Source organism: Trachypithecus francoisi, unplaced genomic scaffold (assembly GCF_009764315.1).
Source record: "Trachypithecus francoisi isolate TF-2019V2 unplaced genomic scaffold, Tfra_2.0 Lachesis_group0, whole genome shotgun sequence".
NCBI classification, from domain to species: Eukaryota; Metazoa; Chordata; class Mammalia; order Primates; family Cercopithecidae; genus Trachypithecus; species Trachypithecus francoisi.
The window spans coordinates 126,947,363-126,966,415 of record NW_022681453.1 but is presented as its reverse complement, the minus strand read 5'-3'; the positions used below and the strand labels follow the sequence as shown (position 1 = coordinate 126,966,415).

The 19,053-nt window shown below is 37.0% G+C and overlaps 1 protein-coding gene and 1 long non-coding RNA gene across 2 annotated transcripts in view; one reads left to right on the top strand and one right to left on the bottom strand.

The window, feature by feature from the left end:
* The window catches only part of PEX5L (peroxisomal biogenesis factor 5 like), a 184,636-nt gene that overhangs the window by 74,995 nt on the left and 90,588 nt on the right, over nt 1–19,053 (top strand). The window contains exons 4-5 of the mRNA XM_033211780.1: nt 9,222–9,333; nt 16,875–17,069. Coding sequence (XP_033067671.1) covers nt 9,222–9,333; nt 16,875–17,069 — 307 coding nt within the window. The remainder of the gene's footprint in view (nt 1–9,221; nt 9,334–16,874; nt 17,070–19,053) is intronic.
* LOC117083773 overlaps nt 15,385–19,053 on the bottom strand; it is an 84,389-nt gene continuing 80,720 nt past the window's right edge. Inside the window, exon 3 of the long non-coding RNA XR_004437208.1 lies at nt 15,385–16,112. This is a non-coding gene — a long non-coding RNA (uncharacterized LOC117083773). The remainder of the gene's footprint in view (nt 16,113–19,053) is intronic.

The window sequence follows — 19,053 nt, the reverse complement described above, 5'->3', positions numbered from 1 at the left end:
TAAAGATTCCCAAGACTTTGGGATAAATTTTATGTTTTCAGGGTATTTTTATCCCAAAAGAAGAGATGCTTCTTCCTAATAACACATAGTAATCGTTGGAAAGAAATTTGCTTGATATTTACCAAATTCCTCATTCTTTACTTAGTATATGTAGTAAAACATATACAGTTTTACACTGATCTCTTGTCAATCAGAGTCAGACCTTTGTAGACTCCCATTTCCAAAACATTAAGTCCACAGTCACTCAGGTGAATGCTTTTGGGTAGGGAGGTGAGAACTACTTGAAGTTCTTGCTTAAGGGCAGAGCCATACAACTGTAGATACGACCTAACCAAATTTGCAATTGGCACAGTTGTACTGTAACATATCATCTCAGGACTTCACAATCTAGGGCAGGCTCCAGTACCCAAAATTCTTTTTTCACAAAATCACGCATTGCTATGTACTTGCTGGTAATCTTTTCACATGTCCAAAATTACCATTATAACCTAAGCTTACATTTAAAATTTAATGCAAAATAATATTTTTGATTTTTAATTTAGAAAAGAAATTGTGATTATTACCATTTTCTCATATCCAGGACATGCGTTTGTACCAAGTTTTTCCTTTAATCCCTGTCTAATGTTGCATTAACTGTTTTTGAGGTATTAGTTACAGTTTACTGCATGAAGATTATAGAATGCTTTATTTAATGCATCATATTCTTGTTGCATACTGGCCAGTTTATGAATCAGCAAACAGAGTTCTGATTTATAAAATTTAATGCACCTGTTGTGTTGATAGTATTACAGAATTAATTTAGTGACAGCTGTGATACAATTATTTCTCAGTCAAATGCAGTTTTATTAGTTGATATACTTTTTCCACTATACACAAGTGGCTTCTTCCCTGCTATGCACCAGTGGCATGCACAAACCAAACAGAAGCAGAATGATCTGAAAAAGTGAGTACTTCCCACGACAACCATAGCATCTAGTCCGTGTATCATACCACATTCTTACTTGTTATCTTGTATGAATGTACTACTGTCTTGACACATGTTTGTCCCAGCGTCTCCTGTAAAGCCCCTTATAACATAGAGCCACATACTGCTGAATACATTGATTCATCTTCATCACTGGTATGTCAATGCCAGCTGCTCATGTGATAGATTCCAGATATGTCTGAAGATAATTGTTACTGTATAAATAATGTCATTGGGACAATTATGATACATAAAATAGAAAATAACTCACTGAAACACTGAGCTTTTATCTTATTTCATAACTTTTCACTCAACAGACTGTAGGTGCAGAATAATCCCATATTCTAGAACTTTCTTGTATTACGCAATTATTATTGTGTGGTCCTCAACTTTTAGAGAAATTAAGCCAAACATACTCCAGTGGAGCTGTCTATATTACACTGAACAAATTGAATAATGCAGAAGTGTTGGCCAGATAACCTGAACTCAAAAATTGCTGGACCACTGAGAGCTGCTCTTTTTTGCTTAAAAATCGTTTATTCCATATTAAGCAAACAATATGCAAGGACTTCAGAGAATTTCAAGTACATGCTGTCCAAGACTAGCACTTAAATCAAATAGTATGTAAAAAAGCATGTGTTGATGAAAGGTTTGAAGAAAATATGTGAATCAAGTCTTTGAGGAAAAAAAGTTTCTCTGGACCTGTGCTGTCCAGTACAGTAGCCATGAGCTACTGAGCTTTATGTGGCTCCTGAACTTTATGTGGCCGCACCAAATTGAGATGTGCTGCAAGTGTAAAATAAACACCAGATTTCAGAGAGTAATCAAAAAAAAGGTATAAACTATCCCATTAATGATTTTTATAATGATCATATGTTGAAATGGTAATATTTTGGATTTTTTGATATATTGGCTAAATCAAATATCTTATTTAAATTAATTTCACTTGTTTCTTTTTACTTTTTTAAACATAGCAACTAAAAATGTTTAAATCATGAGGCCCTCATCATAATTGTTGAACAGAATATTCTATTCTAAAGGGTAATAGTATAAACAAATTCAGTTTTAGAATAGAAGGGAAAGCCATTTGCCAGAAGATTGATTGTATCATAGAAAAAAAAGTATTCTCTTCATAAAAATGAAATGACTGTAGTGAATACTTTTCTTTCTTGAGGAACCTTCAGAAGTTTTGTTTTTGACCGTATCTCCTAGACACTTTTTTAGCAAGGTATAGCCCATTTATCTTTGCCTATTGAACACAGTGTCTTAAAACTGTGTTGCAGGTCTCTTCTTGTTAAGGGACTTTATTTTTTCAAGCCCAGCCTTTGTTTTTCTATCTGTCATCACCCATTATACCTCAGTACTAATTTAATTTTTGTTTCTGATAAAGATAAAAAGAGTAATGTCCTCGATTGGAAGAATATTTTCAAGGCTACTAGTAAATACAGCCTTGTTTGGGTTTCCATTTCTGACTTAAAAAATTGTCTTAATTACGTTCTCCTGCCTGCTTTAATTTATTGTTAGCACTACCCAAGCTGTGATCTGTTCATTTCCCTGTGAATAGATTCACATTTTACAAAAGTCTAGCTGTCCTGTCAGGAATACATTTGCAGCTTGTTGGTTGACATTTAGATCAAGTCAAAGAGTTGAAAGTTATCACTTGGTTATCCGTTACCAGAAGACTAATAGGAAGTGGGGGTTGGGGCAGTCCATTAATACTATAAGCTCAGAGGAAATGAATTCTGTCAGGTAACAGAGTTACCATGACAGAGCTCTAAAAATCTGGATTTTTAGCGGTTGCATGGTAATGATTTAGTTGTCTTATCTTTTCAATTGATAGAGTCCGTTAAGTTGGCTTTGATATTAATGAATCACTGACAGTATGGTCACTATATTGACAGGCACCAAATTAATTTCTAAACTTGGATAGGTCTAATAAAACCATAAACAAGTAGTTCAATTATAAAATAATGAATGAAAACCTATTTAATAAATGACTTTAAATTAACAATGTCACAGAGTTGGGTGAAGTGGTGGGCACCTATAGTCCCAGCTACTCAGGAGGCTAAGATAGGGGCATCACTTGAGGCCAGGGGTTTGAGACCAACCTGGGCAACACAGCAAGACCCCATCTCAAAAAAAAAACCATATCACAAATAATACAGGAATTTCAAAACTCACAACGATATTTGTATTTCATTCATATATAAACAAAACAATTCTAAAATTTTTCTATTATTTAAATGAGGTAAAGAGACATGCCATAATATTACAAATTTTCTTAATCAACATTACAAATATGAGATATTTGTCAGCTGTTTTACACTTATTAGCTTCAATGTTTTAACTTTAAAAATTATTATTGAAGTACCAAATGCTTAAATATAAAAGCAGAATCTTTTACTTTAAAACAATTCAAGATCATCAATCTGAAATGTGAAATTACAGAATAATGGATTATTGTCCTTTACAGACATTGTTTTATCATCTAGAATGTATTGTGCTTTAGGGTTAATTCTTAGTAATGTGTTATCAGAAACCTTGAGCTCTATATTTTTGAATGAAACATCTAAGCAATATATCTCTTTAAAAACAAACACAAAGATTTAAGTCACAAAACAAACAATATAAACATACGCTGTAGTTTAAGTAACAAACAATATTTAAAAAGCAAAACATCTTTTCATCTTACTAGTTTTTTATAGCTTAGGTTATATAATAGTTTAATTTTAAAACATTGAAATTGAGAAATTCAAGTTGAGCTAAGACAAATGTAGTTTAAGAGCTGGGTGATATAATCCGCCTTTGTTTAACACAAAGAAAACACTGTATTGATATATGAAGCAATTTGGTGGTGTGGTAGCTAATATTAATCACATCAACATGCCAGTCTGAATAAGTCATAATTCAACTGAAATCATCTGATTGAATGTTTGATTACAAGGAAGGTGTTATGGTTCAATAGTCTTTTGCATTCTGATTGACAGAAGCCCCTACGTGCAAGTTCTCGCCTATCTTCTTACTTCTAAACAAAAGAGTTTTCCTTTGTTACTATGTCACTTAACCACTTCAGGGTTTTCCCTCAAAATCTCGAGATTTGAATCTCTGATTTAAAATCAGCAGGAAGGGAATAGAATTGTGTTGAAGTGTTGCTGGCCTCTCACTCACATTGGTCCAAGTCCTTCTTCTGAATGTTATGGGGCAGGCTTAGGCCTTTATTTTAATTTTTTTCATTAGGCATTCTCTCTTGGCACTTTGACTTCTTTGTAGAAGCCTTAACATTCTTGGTAGAAGCTTTGTATTTGGAAATGTTTCCTTAGGTATCAGTAGTTCCCCAAACATTTATAAAAGATGTGACTGGGAGGAAATGGGCTCAAATGTGTGGTTTAAAACCAGCAAAGAAATTGGCAAACATTTCTGAGGATCACTGACCTCTCCATGAATTGGCCAAATCCAGTATGAAATTGAGGACACCCATGTAATAATTCTTTTGTACAATTTGCCATTCAGTTAGACTGTATAAAATCAGTCAACATTGATTTAAACTGCTACCATGGAATACAGAAAAAATGCTTGGATGAGATCTCTACTCTAAAGCAAATCACAGTCTACTTGGCAGTTGGAGAGGGACAGATAAAACTAAGATTATGACACTGGGCAAGACATGGGAGCGTGCAAGTGCTGTAAGGAGGCACTCACTGGCTGGCACTAAAGAAGGTTCCTAGATAATGTGCCAGTTGAATGGGATCCTGAAAGAGAAATAAGAATCTGTCACCATTATGGAAGGTTCTTTGAACTGATCCAAATATTGAGAAGAGGAAAGGGTAGGATAAGAAATGAAAATTTTAAATGTGAACAAACTGAGACAAAGGCCTTAGCAACTAATGAAGTGGGTCATTTTAACTCAGCTATGATAATCTGACTAGACCAAAATTGCAATCACTTCACCTCAGTTTTTTTTTTAAATTAGAAACTTTTGGCTTACTTACATCAATGTACTCTATACCCAAAAGACAAAATCAGAGAAGTTCATAAAGTTATTTTCAAACTAAAAGAAAGTCAAGAAACCTTATCTTACTAACACATAAAGAAAGAATAAATGTTATACAATTTGGAAATTAAGCTTAAAGGGAATATTTGGGGGATTCAGTTCAGTTTGAAATTTTATTTTATGATCTAAAAGATTCATTCGTTCTCAAGTCACCAAAGGAAATACCATAAACTTGTTCAAAATGAAGAGGAGAGCACGGAAAAAGCTATTCTTATCTATGCAAATATAAATAAAATGGGACTTCCTATGACTAAAATAATCATTCCTAAATTCCTGCAACTGAAGATGCAATTTAAAATTGGACGGTTTTAGATAGGTATTTTTACATCTTCAGTTTCTGCAAAGTCACTTTCTCATTTAATAGCCATTTTTTGAACCCCTTTTAGATGTAGACATTCTATTTGAAGTTGTGAGGATATAAATGTAAGTAAGATAGTCTCTGGCTTCAGAGCTTATAAGGAAATATTTCCATATCTTCAAAATATCTCCTGTTTCATCTTCTATATCTCCCATTAAAACCAAAAACATTTCTGTTCAGTTTCAGTTACCTTTCCATGCTATCTGTAATCTGGCCTTTCACCCTTGAGCCCTGCTATTATCCCCCCACTTCAGCCCGAGCATTTCTCAATAGCTAAGTTGTGCTCCAGTTTGAAAAACACTGACTCAGAAGGTAGTTTGTTACTCCTTCTTTGATTTGAATTTGTGGAAGAAAGCCACAGGAGTAGCTTAATTGTAGAAGTTGGGCAGTTATAACAATTCCATCAGTCCAGGTGTGAACTATGATCAGAAACAAGACAGTAGGTGTGGAAGAGACACTGACTTCCTGAGGCAGAGGTGCAGAAGACTGGAGATGCCACGCCTTTGTCCTGGGCTTCCTGAAGTCTCTCAGAACAGCGTCTCTTTTGGTATCCCTTTATTTGTATGCTGAGTAAATCTGAGAGTGCTAATGTGCTTTCTCCAGAAAATTTGTCTAACGGCTGAATGAAGAGACAGACTCCAAAAAATAAATTAATTAATTATTACCTTTGATAAAGCAGACAGGCCCAAAAGGACAGGGCTCTCATTGAATTATGCCTTTTCCTTTGCTTTCCATTTAGATGTTAACAAAAATTTTACTTTTAGAATTACTTTATCAAATTTAGACTATAGTTTTTATGCATTTGCAGCTAAAAGTATCTGCAGAAATCTAACACCCTGGTCTTCCAAAGCTATAGGTAATGTAGGTCTATTTCACTATTCCACACATATATGTACACAGAACTGTGTACTGTGTAGGGATAAATTCTTAGTTGTTTTTTATTTGTTTATTTGTTTTTACAAAGGCATTTAATTGTATCCAAAGTAAAGAAAGTGTACAGGGGATTTTCCATGGAATATAGCTCATACTTATCTACATAACAGTTGATATTTCTCAAAATTATGAATAAAAGAACTCAGTTATTCTTAGCCATCTGTCAATGAAATTAAACATTTTTTTCAAAGAAATAATGAATACCAAAGGGATAGTTATGACATTGTCCATACCTATTTATACTTTGAAAGTCACGGTTGAGTTTAGTCTTTGCACTTTATACACTTTAGCCAATGGGTAAATAAGACCTAGACTCAGAGGCCAGTCATCAGAATGCACTGCTTGGTAAATGCAACCCTATTACAATAACTTCTATGAGTATAGAGTGGTGCCATATTTGATGGTAACCTTCATCCTCTGTGAATGCATATAACACAGTGGAATTCAGATCGCACTTGATAGTCACGAGAAGGCCACAGTGTGGAGGTGGGCATTGTTTGTGAAGGTAGGACCTCATCACTGTGTTGATTACACTAGCTGAGTTCATTACATTAAGCACATATGGTAAAAAGAGCAAGTCCTACCAGGAAATATGTATCAATGTACGGGTCCTTTGGAAACTGTTACATATGTACAGTTTGGACATGCACTAACTACAAATGAGATACAGATTCTGGGACACTAATCATATTTTTAGGTGAGCTCACAGGATCACTGATGTTTAGCTATTTCATCATTTTCTAGTATATTACATTCTATACCAGTGCTTTCAACTACATTTCCAGATAATAAAATTGACTTTTATGTCAGAAAGTATAACAAATCATTCCTAAACTGAAATAGACCATAGCATTTACAAAAATTCAAATATATTTTATTCCAGAAACATAGGCGGCTCACAGTCCCTCAACATTTAAAAATATTTTAATATAAATAGAATGGGTGATACCCAGGAATGTTCGAATTCAGAAAAAATAAAAAACACTGGGGCTCAGAGTTTCACTCATGGGTCAAAGCAGCATCCTAAAATAAAAGATTAACACCAAAAGAGGCCTTGGATTTGATTCCTAGCAAAATCTGTGAGGTTTTATACATAGTAATACCAAAGCTTACAATAATTGAAGAAAGATCTATCACTGTAACTTGAACGTTAAAAGAAGAAAAGCGTTCTCAAAGCCCATCCCTCAATAACAAATTAATATGTATAAAAATCTAATTACCAACTCTATATTGAAATCTTAAACTCTAATGGACATCTGAGATTTGCACATGTTTAAATGAGATTTATCCATGTTTAAATAGCATGCCTGTGAGTACTAAATGTGTCTCTTGGCTTTCAGTCTCCAAATGACCACTAAGTGCTTCCATATTACCCTTTCAGAAACAAAAGAAGTGCACTTTCTCTCCATAGTTACCATTACTCAGGTCCCTTGCCACCTTCCATCAGCTCTAAACTATGATACTGTTGACACTGTGCCAAAGAAACAATGTAGTGAAAGTGAGTAGAGTAATATAAAATATTTTGATTTGGTAATACTCCAAAGCACTCCATTTGTTATTTTATGCCTCTTAAAATGCAAAGTAACAAATAAGTTCTTAAAAAATCTAGAGATTGGCCAGGCACAGTGGCTCACACCTGTAATCTCAACACTTTAGGAGGTCGAGACGGGAGAATCGCTTGAGCCCAGGAGTTCAAGACCAGCCTAGGCAAGATGGTGAGACCTCGTCTCTACAAAAATAAATTTTACATTTTTAAAAATTAGCCGGGCATAGTGGTGCACACCTGTAGTCACAGCTATTTGGGAAACTGAGATGGAAGGATTGCTTGAGTCCAGGAGTTTGAGGATGCAGTGAGTTATGATCATGCCACTGCACTCCAGCCTGGGTGGCAGACAGACATCCTGTTCCCATAAAAAAAAAAAAAAAAAAAAAAAAACCTAAAGATTATGAGGTGTATTTTTTTCTTAAGCAAAAAACTAGATGATTATGCCTATTTTAAGAAAGGCAAATATAAACCCCCTCCCTCAAAAACAAACAAACAAACAAACAAAAACAGTTAATTTAGGGATCAACCACCTGAGTATCAAAAGTGTGTTTTCTCTCTTAACCATAGAAACATACTCAAGCAAGACAGGATTCAAAGAGGTGCAGAATAAGTGAAAGTAAATAGTGGTTGCCACTGATAATTAGAGATCCACTAAAAAATCAAAAACTGAAAGATTGCTGAAATTAGAATATAAGCTAATGGGAAAACATGATTGAGTCTACCGAGATCTATTTTACAAATAGATTTTACAAACGCATCTACTAGATACCTACACAGTTAATATAACAATATTTTCTACTCTTCCAAAATAATATTTGTTATATAATACAAAAGCATTCCAAGGAAATCTAGAGGGTGTTTTTGTAGGTGACCTGAGCTTTTTAAGAGAGGGAGATGAGACAGGCATTTATCCACCCACCCTGGTCCGTGTGTTTGCACGCTCCACATAAACGCTGACTCAGCAGTGCTAACCAGAACATGTCACCTTTGAGTCTGAAGCCAATGTTCCAGGTCTCAGTAGGAGCTTTTGTCCAGCTGAGGAATGGGATTGGCCCTTAGCAACTATGATTCAATATGCGTCATTTTCTATATATCGAAATTAGAGAATAACTCTATTTCAGGAGTGGGGGAAAAGTCTTGAGCTTTAGACATTGAAGTTGGCTGCATCAAAAATATGTTGACAGTGCTAAAAGGCTCATTCCCCATCTTTTGGTATTTTTTTCTTTCTTGCCCCATCCCATTATTTATTTAAGTATTTATTTATTTTTGATAGGCTTGCTATTCTCATTTTGTTGCAAGGCTGCATTTTAATTCATCTGACTCTGCAGTTTAACAAAGCTCTTTGACACCTCTGTTCATTTGTTCTCAGCTGGTGAATGAGCAACAAGAAAGCAGACCCCTCCTGAGTCCCTCCATCGATGACTTTCTCTGTGAAACCAAATCGGAAGCAATAGCAAGGCCAGTAACATCCAATACAGCTGGTAATTCTTTCACTTTTAACTGTTCCTCAACTAGAGTTAATTTTAACTATAGTAAAGTGCACATTTTTTCCATAATACATTTTAAGTGAGGAAATAATGTTTGCAACCAAAGGAAACTTTAGAATGTATACTATTTAGCATAAACCAATAAATCACAGAAATTGCAATGTATCTCACCCAACCAATTTTGCTGAACATAAGCATACCACTATTAGCAATGAATCATGTTTTCATGTATATTTTCATATTTACATATTTATATCTAAAGTTACATCACACTAGAAAATCTTTAAAACAAAAACACCTATTTCAGAGTAAGGTTTTTCAAATTCTGGCTGATGGTCCAATTATTTCTGGAAATATTTTATGTAACAGAAGTCCAGTAAATAAAAATGTGGCAATCTTTTCAAGTGGGTTTAAATGACAAAATATTCTGCAGCTTTGGGATAGTACAGGGCCAGTTTCGTTTTCTGTCATATAAGTGTGTTACTTGCTCCCCGTTACAACAGTCTATTTGAACGTTCTCCTGGAATTAAACATTCTCAAATAGTAAGCCATCCCCTGCTCAGTGCCTGTCACATACAGGAATAGGCACTCAGTAAGTATTAATCCAGTGAGTGAGTACAGGATGCCACTGGCATAAATTACACTTCCCTTGTAAAGGCAGTCTTTCTGCATTGATTTCATTCGGTCAGCATTCACATTCAAAGTCATGTCATTCAAATAAGAATGAAAAAATGATGTTCAGAATCAAAGAACAAAGGTTATGTTGGATGTGCAGAGCGGAATTTAATGGAAAAAGAAAAGGATAATCACATACTGTCTTGTTAAATGTGTTCCATTTTGTCATCTTGGCCTCAGTTTGCTCTTGGCTTGCATATTTTCATTATATTTCTAAGTGAATAAAATCACGGGAGAAGGAAATCGTGATTTTTCCAAAACGCCAAAAATTACAAGAAGAGTAACTAGCATGAGATAGAGAGGCTCCTTATGTGAGGTCATATTTTAGTTTCTGGGTTCAAACTCCATGAATTCCAACCCCAGCTCTGTATCCAGGGGCATGTTGCTTAACTAAGCCTCAGTTTCTTCATTTGTTTGATAATAGTAAGATCTACATCTCATAAGTTCATTGGAAAGATTAAAGGAAGCAATCCATGAAAAAGCTTAACACCATGTAAACTCTAACTGGTGTAAAAATTTCTGTTGGATTTTAGGTGAGAACAGTATGTATTCCCTACACTTTCATTTTCAATTGCATTGACTTTTTTATATCACACCACAGTAATCATTTTCTAAATTCAGCTATCACTTTCAATAATCAAGAAATTAAATGGTACTTGGCAAATTCTAGGTAGGAAATCAGACAAGTTCACATACTATCAGATGAGATTCATTCCCCTGATCCATGAAACTGGAGCTGGCCCCTCAAAACTCGAGAACTATCCCAGGAAAATACAGAGAACCTTGTATGTCTAATTGCAGGTGAATCCATGAGAATTGTATGCACTGTGAACTTCCTCTTTATGCTCCAATTCTCACTGATGGGAAAACTAAGTCACTTAGAAAGGATCCACCCTGAGAGAGCAATATAAGATTTGACTCAAAAGCTTCTTTTCAGCTTGATTGTTCTAACATATAAAAGAGAGACCTGTGAAATATTGGAGGAAAAAAATCAAAAGAATGTATAATTTCTTGCAATCCCAATACCTACAATGTTGCCCTCTGTATTAGTCCTAAGGCTGCTGTGACAAAGTACCACCCACTGAGTTGATTCAACAAAGGAAATTTACCGTCTCGGTTCTTAGGGCTGAAAGCCCAAAATCATGCTTTCAGCTTGGCCACGCACCACATGAATGTGCTTAGTAAGGATCTATTCCAGGCCTCTCTTCTAATTTCTGGTACTGCCTTGGTTTATGGCAGCATAACTCCAATATTCACGTAGTGTTTTCTCTGTGTGTGTGCCTCCCGGTGTGCATGTCTGTATCTGTGTCCAAATTTCCCCCCCACCTTTTTTTTTTTTTTGAGGCAGAGTCTCACTCTGTCACTCAGGCTGGAGTGCAATGGCACGATCTCGGCTCACTGCAAACTCCGCCTCCTGGGTTCAAGCGATTTTCCTGCCTCAGATTCCTGAGTGGCTGGGACTACAGGCACATGCCACCACGCCCAGCTAATTTTTTGTATTTTTAATAGAGACAGGGTTTCACCGTGTTAGCCAGGATGGTCTCCATCTCCTGACCTCATGATCCGCCCACCTTGGCCTCCCAAAGTGCTGGAATTACAGGCATGAGCCACTGTGCCTGGCCCCAATTTCCCCTTTTTATAAGGACATCAGTCCAATTAAAGTAGGGGCCCACTCTATTCTAATATGACCTCATGTTTAATTATATCTCGAATGAACCTATTTCCAAATAAGGTAATATTCTGAGTATTGGGTATTAGGACTTCTTCATAGACCACTCAATCCATAATACTCTCCAAAATAGTAAAATAGTGTTCTGAGACCAGGGATTTTTTTTTCTCACCTTCATTATTCAGTGCACCTGATTCATACAGATTTTTATCCTGAAGAAAGGCTCTTGTTTGATAATGTGTTTTTAATATTAAGAGTATATCTCAAGGCAAAAATGTTATATATTTTTTAATTCCTAAGAAATCTAGCTTTTGTATAAATCAATACAAAATTTAAAAAATTTAGGAAATATTTACCTTTTCCAGAGGTCGGTCAATGACTTTTTTTCTGTATGAACCCTAAAAGAACATGTCTTTTGCCTCACAGAAGTTCTAAATTATAATTTTTCCCCCCCAGTTCAATTAGATTAACTGAAAAACAAAAGTTTTTGAGAGTGCCAACTATTTAAATCATTCCTCGGACTATCCAAACTGCCAAATAATTAGAAGCTCAACAAACAAATGAATCAAAGCCTTATCAGTAAAGTCAGCACACTGCCTTAAGGTTTAGATAAAGTCTAGAGAGGACTGTTTAAGAACACAGGCTGTGGAGAGATGAGACCTGTATCCTGTATTTGAATCCTGGTATGAACACTGACGTACCAGTTATATTAGTTTTCTATTGTCGCTGTAACAATTACCACAAATCTAATGGCTTAAAACAACACAAATTTATTATCCTAAAATCAAGATGTCAGCAGAGCTACATTACTTCTAGAGGCTCCAGGACAGAATTCATTTCCTTGCTTTTTCCAGCTTCTAGAGGGCACCTACAATTTGGCGGCTTATGACCCTTGCTCCATCTTCAAAACCAGCAGCTCTCTCTGACACATTGGTCTCCATCCTCGTATCTCCTTCTCTGGCTCTGACCCCCTAACTGCATTTTGTAAGAACTCTTGTGATTACATTGGGCCCACAGGGATCATCCAGATTAATCTTTCAGTCTCCAAATCCTTAACTTAATTACATCTGCAAAGTCCCTTTTGCCATGTGACATGTCACGGTAACATATTTACAGGTTCTGGGGATTAGAATGTGGGCATATTAGAGGGGGGCGTTTTTCTACCAAACCAGCTGTGTGACTTTGGACAAGTTACTTAATATTGCCAAGCCTCAAGTTTCTCATATGTAAAATTAGAATACCTTTTTCACAGGAATGTTACGTAGACTAAACAAGGAAACATTCATAAGCACTTACCATATTATACATTTTCAATAAATAGTTTTTGTAATCAGTTCCAACCTCGTATATCTACAGTTTGCGTCAAGCATGAATGCTTTCAGTGGAGTCTTCTAGTAGCAATAAATATTTATTTGCATCATGACTATGCTTATAGTGCTGTTCCAAGAGCTTTAGATAAGCACTTCATCCAATACTTTATAAAGTAGTTTTATCCTTATTTTAGGTGGGCAGAAGAAGTTCAGGTTCAGAGAGACTTTTTTTTTTTTTTTTTGAGACTGAGTTTTGCTCTTGTTGCCCAGGCTGGAGTGCGATGGCACAACCTTGGCTCACCGCAACCTCCGCCTCCCAGGGTCAAGCAATTCTCCTGCCTCAGCCTCCCAAGTAGCTGGGATTACAGGCATGCACCACCACGCCCGGCTAATTTTGTATTTTTAGTAGAGATGGAGTTTCTCCATGTTGGTCAGGCTGGCCTTGAACTCCTGACCTCAGGTGATCCACCTGCCTCAGCCTCCCAAAGTGCTGGGATTACAGGCGTGAGCCACTGCACTCAGTCAAACTCAGGTAGTCTTAACCACTGTTCTGTGCTGCCTTATTTTATGCACAATATGCATGGAGCATCAAGACACCAAAATAGATGAGCTGAACTAAAGTGAAGAGGACAGGACAAAGTGCTGCAAGGGTGACTGGCAAAACATAGCCTGCTCAGAAGCAACTGAGCTGGAAATCTCCCTGCTACAGCAAAAGGAAGGGAAGTCAATGACATCCTCTGGGCAAGGGGATCCCACAGTCTATAAAGCTGTGAGTGCTGACTGACATGTGGTCCATGAGAAAAGTCTACATATGTGACAATAAGATTACACCCAGAAGGTATTTTATTAGATCTACCCTAACACACGCATACACACAGGTGCACACACACACACACACACTTTTCACATTCACTGTAAGAGGAGATTATCCTTTGTGCTCCTTTTTTTTAGAGACAGGGTCTTACTCTGTCACCCAGTTTGGCTCAAACTTCTGAGCTCACGCAGGCCTCCCACCTAGTCTCCCGAGTAGCTGAGACTACAGGTGGGGGCCATCACTCCTGGCTAATTTTTTTTTTATTTTTTAAATTGTTTTATAGTGACTGAATATATTGCCTAGGCTGGTCTCAAACTCCTGGCTTCAAGCAATCCTCCTGCCTCAGCCTCCCAAAACGTGAGCCAGCACACCTCACCGGTTGGTGCTCTTAATTTAAGCACACAGATACTAAAACCCAAACCTTCATGTGCCTGAAGAATCTTTAAAATAGGATTTTAAAAATCAGCAGAGCAGACACTACCTTCCGTACCAGGGCTGTCTTTGAAGCCTGTGTGGAGCAATAAGATCCTTACTTTTGAATTTTAACTAAAGGACATGCACATGCTAAAATGTGATTTGTCTTTCTCCAGAGAGTGAAAGGCTGCACCCACTCTTCTCTCCTTTTGAAAACGTACTCTGCAGGGACTTTCCCAGCTTCAAAGCTGGCCATTCGACCTCCAAGTCACCTCCTTCGTCGCAGCTGGGTAACCAATTAGGCCTTTTGTGTATGCCAAGCATTTGTTTCACATTTACAAGGAAAAAAACAAAGGGACAAAGAGCTCAGAACAAATATAGGAAGTGCCCAGGACACTTTGCAGGGGGAAAGAACCTTACTGAGCCAAGTTTGAATTCGCAGTTCACCCTTTTAGTAATTCATTTGTTCTGAATGTGAGAAGAAGATATAGAATTCAATTAGTACTTGCCAGCTGTTATTCCATAACAAATGTACTTCCTATGTTCAAGTAGACAATTTTATAATTTGCTTCTGAAAGTCTAGGAGCAAATGACTAACTCTTAATTGTTTGTACAATTAGTAAAAAGATATATGTGGCATTCTATATTCTGTCATCAATTTCCTTTCCTCTGTTATAAGGACATCACATTGGGCCTAGACACCTTGCCAGCGTAATAGTGTTCTGGCAATTTCTATTTGAACGTTCAGTGGATATAAAGTGTGAGGCATTCTAGCCTGTTTCGGCTGTCTGCCATGCTTACATTGTAGACATAAAGTCAAGCAGCTTAGTTCTGAATGCCACTTCTTTCCCTCCGCGTTCGAGTACTTCCTAGTCACAAAACATCCCTCGTATCTCAGGGCATCTTAGCATTGGGAAGTGGTTCCCATTGCCTCAGGAAGATTCTGTTGAGATAAGCTGACACTTTCAGGCCACTTTATGATAAATTTGTTTCATAGGATCCTCTGTAGAACGCATATCTTTGTCTCATCTTCAGTTTTATTCCCAGTAGCATTTTCTCTTTCTGTCAGTATATGGATCTGATTCTTGTCTCAAATAAAAAGGAACAGTGAAAATAGGAGAACATCAACAACAACAACAAAAAGGATAGAAAAACATCATGAATTGGCTATAAAAGATTAGAAATCACATTTACTGAGTACCTATTGTATGTCTGGCTCTTTACATACATTAGATCATTTAATCCTCATCTTATCCCTAAAAGACAATTAATTCCTCATTTTCAAATGAGGAAACTGAAACTCAGAGAGGTCAAGAAACTTACTTGAAGTCACACAGCTAAGCCATGACAGAGCCAGATGTTTCCACTTCACCAACAACATCCAACCACTGTGACTTGGAATTGGAATCAGAAAACGAGACTATTAAGAGTGAAGTTTGACACACGATCCTAAAGATCCCATAGGAATGGTTAGCTCATGAAGCCCGTGCACTACTAAAGAAATCCGGGTTGTGAGTTCAGTGGAGCCTGGCGCCTTCCTTGAGTACAAGGGAGAAGCAGATAGAAGAGTATTGAGACATCAGCAAAAATCCATTCCCCACCTAGAGGAAAAGCTTGGAGATTAAAGAGGAATGCTACAGTCATTGTTGTAGACTGCCACAAAGGGTTAATGCAAATAGTTTCTTTGTCTTTCTGTGGCTTTTCTAAGTGAGCTGGGTGAAGAGATGCCATGCGAGGAAGCCACCAGTCTTGCTCAGAAGCTAGTCTCTCCAGTGCAGTGCCAGGGCCAGTGAAACAGCAGGGACTAGTGGAGAGGTAGAGCTGTAGGGACCTTCTCTAATTTGAATTTTCCATTTCTCACAATGAGCTAGTCAAACTCTGGTTATGTGCACTGTAAAAGAAAGAAGCAGCAAAGGTTATAAAACTTCCTTTTTTAATTCTCACTTGCCTGATTTGCATTTGAACAACTTATTATTTCTGCTTTCATTAGAGTATTTAATGCAATGTAATCAACCTGCTAGGAAGTAAAAGTGTAACAGTTTTATAGTTAGTTACATTGAAATTTAAATTTGCATACTAAACAGCAAAGGCATTAACATGTGACCTATTCATCAACTATGGATTATAAAATACCTCTCTTGGGTGAACCCAAACAGGATGCCATTTTCTGATTGAACGGCTTAATTAAATAAAAGGCGATTAACAGCATTGCTTTATACCCCATATACTTTATTGTTTAAAATTAAAACACAAAGACATTCAAAAACTTCACTAAATCTCTGAATATGATAGATTGACTCCTCTCTGGGAAACTGCAATCTAAAATAACCTTCAGTATAAATAAAGCAAAGCAATAAAGTAAATAGCATCTGAACTCAGATTCAGTTTCATCATTTTAATTTCATTCAAAGCTTCATCATTGCTGAGGCTGGTCTAAGTCCTTGCTTACCAGTTTGTGCCATGCCAAATACAAGAATAACATGCAGCAAATATCCCAGTCTAACAAGCTGTCTCTATAAATCAATGGTGAGCTAACTTAATTCGAATCTATCCTACAAACATAAAATCTTTCTGTACCCAACTGAAACCTATTTTAAGAAAGTAATTTCAGAGTAGTAAATGGGCTTATCTTAACCTCTTCCATTTCTGATAGTACTGACCACTGGCTTAGATCTCCTTGACCTGAGTGAACCAGTCTCTCAAACTCAAACCAAAGCCAAGAAGTCAGAGCCCTCATCAAAAACTTCATCCCTCAAGAAAAAGGCCGATGGATCTGACCTCATCAGCACGGATGCTGAGCAGAGAGGCCAGCCTCTCAGAGTCCCGGAGACTTCATCCTTAGATCTAGGTAAGGCAATCGCTTGTGGCTGTGGATGCTCGACTTTGCTCTGCTGGTGTGGATACAAGAGGAAAGTTCCACCAATGGCATTTAACAGTGAACAAAGGAGTAGAAAGGCATAGTCCATGGTGGAAACTGGACAGGACATAGCTTCTTTTGGGCTTGAACTTTGTATAGCAATTGGGGAGCTCAACTTTACATAACTGGTTGATTCATGTATTTATTCGACCCACAAATATTGAGTTATTGATAGGTGCTGGGCACCAGGCTAGGCACTAAAGTTACAAATAAAGGTAAAATGTGCATCTTGCTCTTTAGGAGCACTCAGTCTAGGACGAGAAAGAGGGAACTTGTGAGTAACCAACTCTAATGCAAGGCCCAGGGGCAGCCAGATCAAACAGTATGTAACAAGCATGTTTGGGAATACGTGCAATACAATAATAACAGCTACCATTTGATGGTGGATTACAGTGCCTAGGAACCACAGTACATTACTTACATATATTATCTCATTAAATTATCACAACTCTTTGAAACATGCAAGGAACCAAGTTTCAAAATTTAAGCAATTTGCCCAAGATCTCACAGTTTATAAGAGGAAGAGCTGAAAGTTGAGCCTAGCTCTAGGTAACTTCAAAGCCCATATGTTTTCCACTATATTCTACCTCCTCTGAGAAAGGACAGCTTAGTTCTTAGCTCCTGGAACCAGACACATTAAGCTCTCCCTTCTCAAGAAAAAGAACAGTGACAGGTATTTTAGAAAGCCAAGAGGCCCATGAATCTTCCCTGGCTGTGACTGACTGCTGTGTGTGTAGGTATATGTGTGGGGAGGTGAATTTTGTATATACATTCATAAGGAGATCATAGCTTATCCATAAGGCTGTGAAGAATAAATGGAATACATATGTGAAATCACTTATTACTATGATATGTACATGTTAAATGGTCATGAATTAATTTATTCATTTGTTCAGCAGACGTTTCTCTGAGTATCTGCCATATTCCCAGCACATACTATGTGCTAGGAATACAAAGATAAATAATATAAACTCTGTGCCTTAGCAAATTTACAGTCTAGTAGGAAGACAGAAAAATGATTAAATGATTATAATAAAATATTAACTATATGTAGCAATGAAAGAAAACCCAGATCAGTTACTACATGAGCCTCCTCATCATGCCATTGCCCCACCCAGTGGGAGAAGGTGTCTTACAAGAGGTACTATGTGAGCTGAGGTTTGAGGAGTGCGTAGGAATTTGCCAGATTGAAGATAGATCAGGAGAAAGATGGGGAGAACAGTGCAGGGTATCCCTGGTGCAGAAAGGAAAGGGATTCACACACAAATAGATAAACACAGCAAGATGTCTCTTTAAGTAAATATACATATTTCAGTAGTACTCAAGGATAGAATAGTGAGAGAAAAAGTCTGAAAATCACTTGTGGCGCGATCATAGGAATCCTTGGATGTCATGCCCTTAAGATTGGGGGAAGAGGGATGATGTTTGAAGGGTTCTACTAAGAGGAGTGACAGCAATGGTTTCTATTTTAGAAAAATCCTTCTCTGGTGGATTTACGGAGAAAGGAATAGAGGCAATGAGACCAGTACAGAGATCCAATAGTGACAAGGGGGATAATGAGAAAGAGAGAGACAGGTTCCAAAAAATATTAAAACAAGACTTAGAAACAGATAATATGTATATGTGAGCAATGGGGACATGTAGAATGTGCGAAGCTCCGTGACAGAAGATGGAAGAGGACCAGGAGTGAACTATTGAGTTCAGCTTTGAACCTGCTATATCTGAGGAAACTATGGGACTTCTCTGTGACTGTTAAGTATATAGGTCTAGAACTGGAGAAAAAGAGCTGAGTAGGAAATGGAGATTTGTAAGTCAGAAGCTTGTGTATGAACGGATATTGGAACCATGGGTGTAGATGAGCTCTTCCAGGGATAGATTGTAAAGAAAGGAAAGAGAACCACGCCATTGCTCAAAT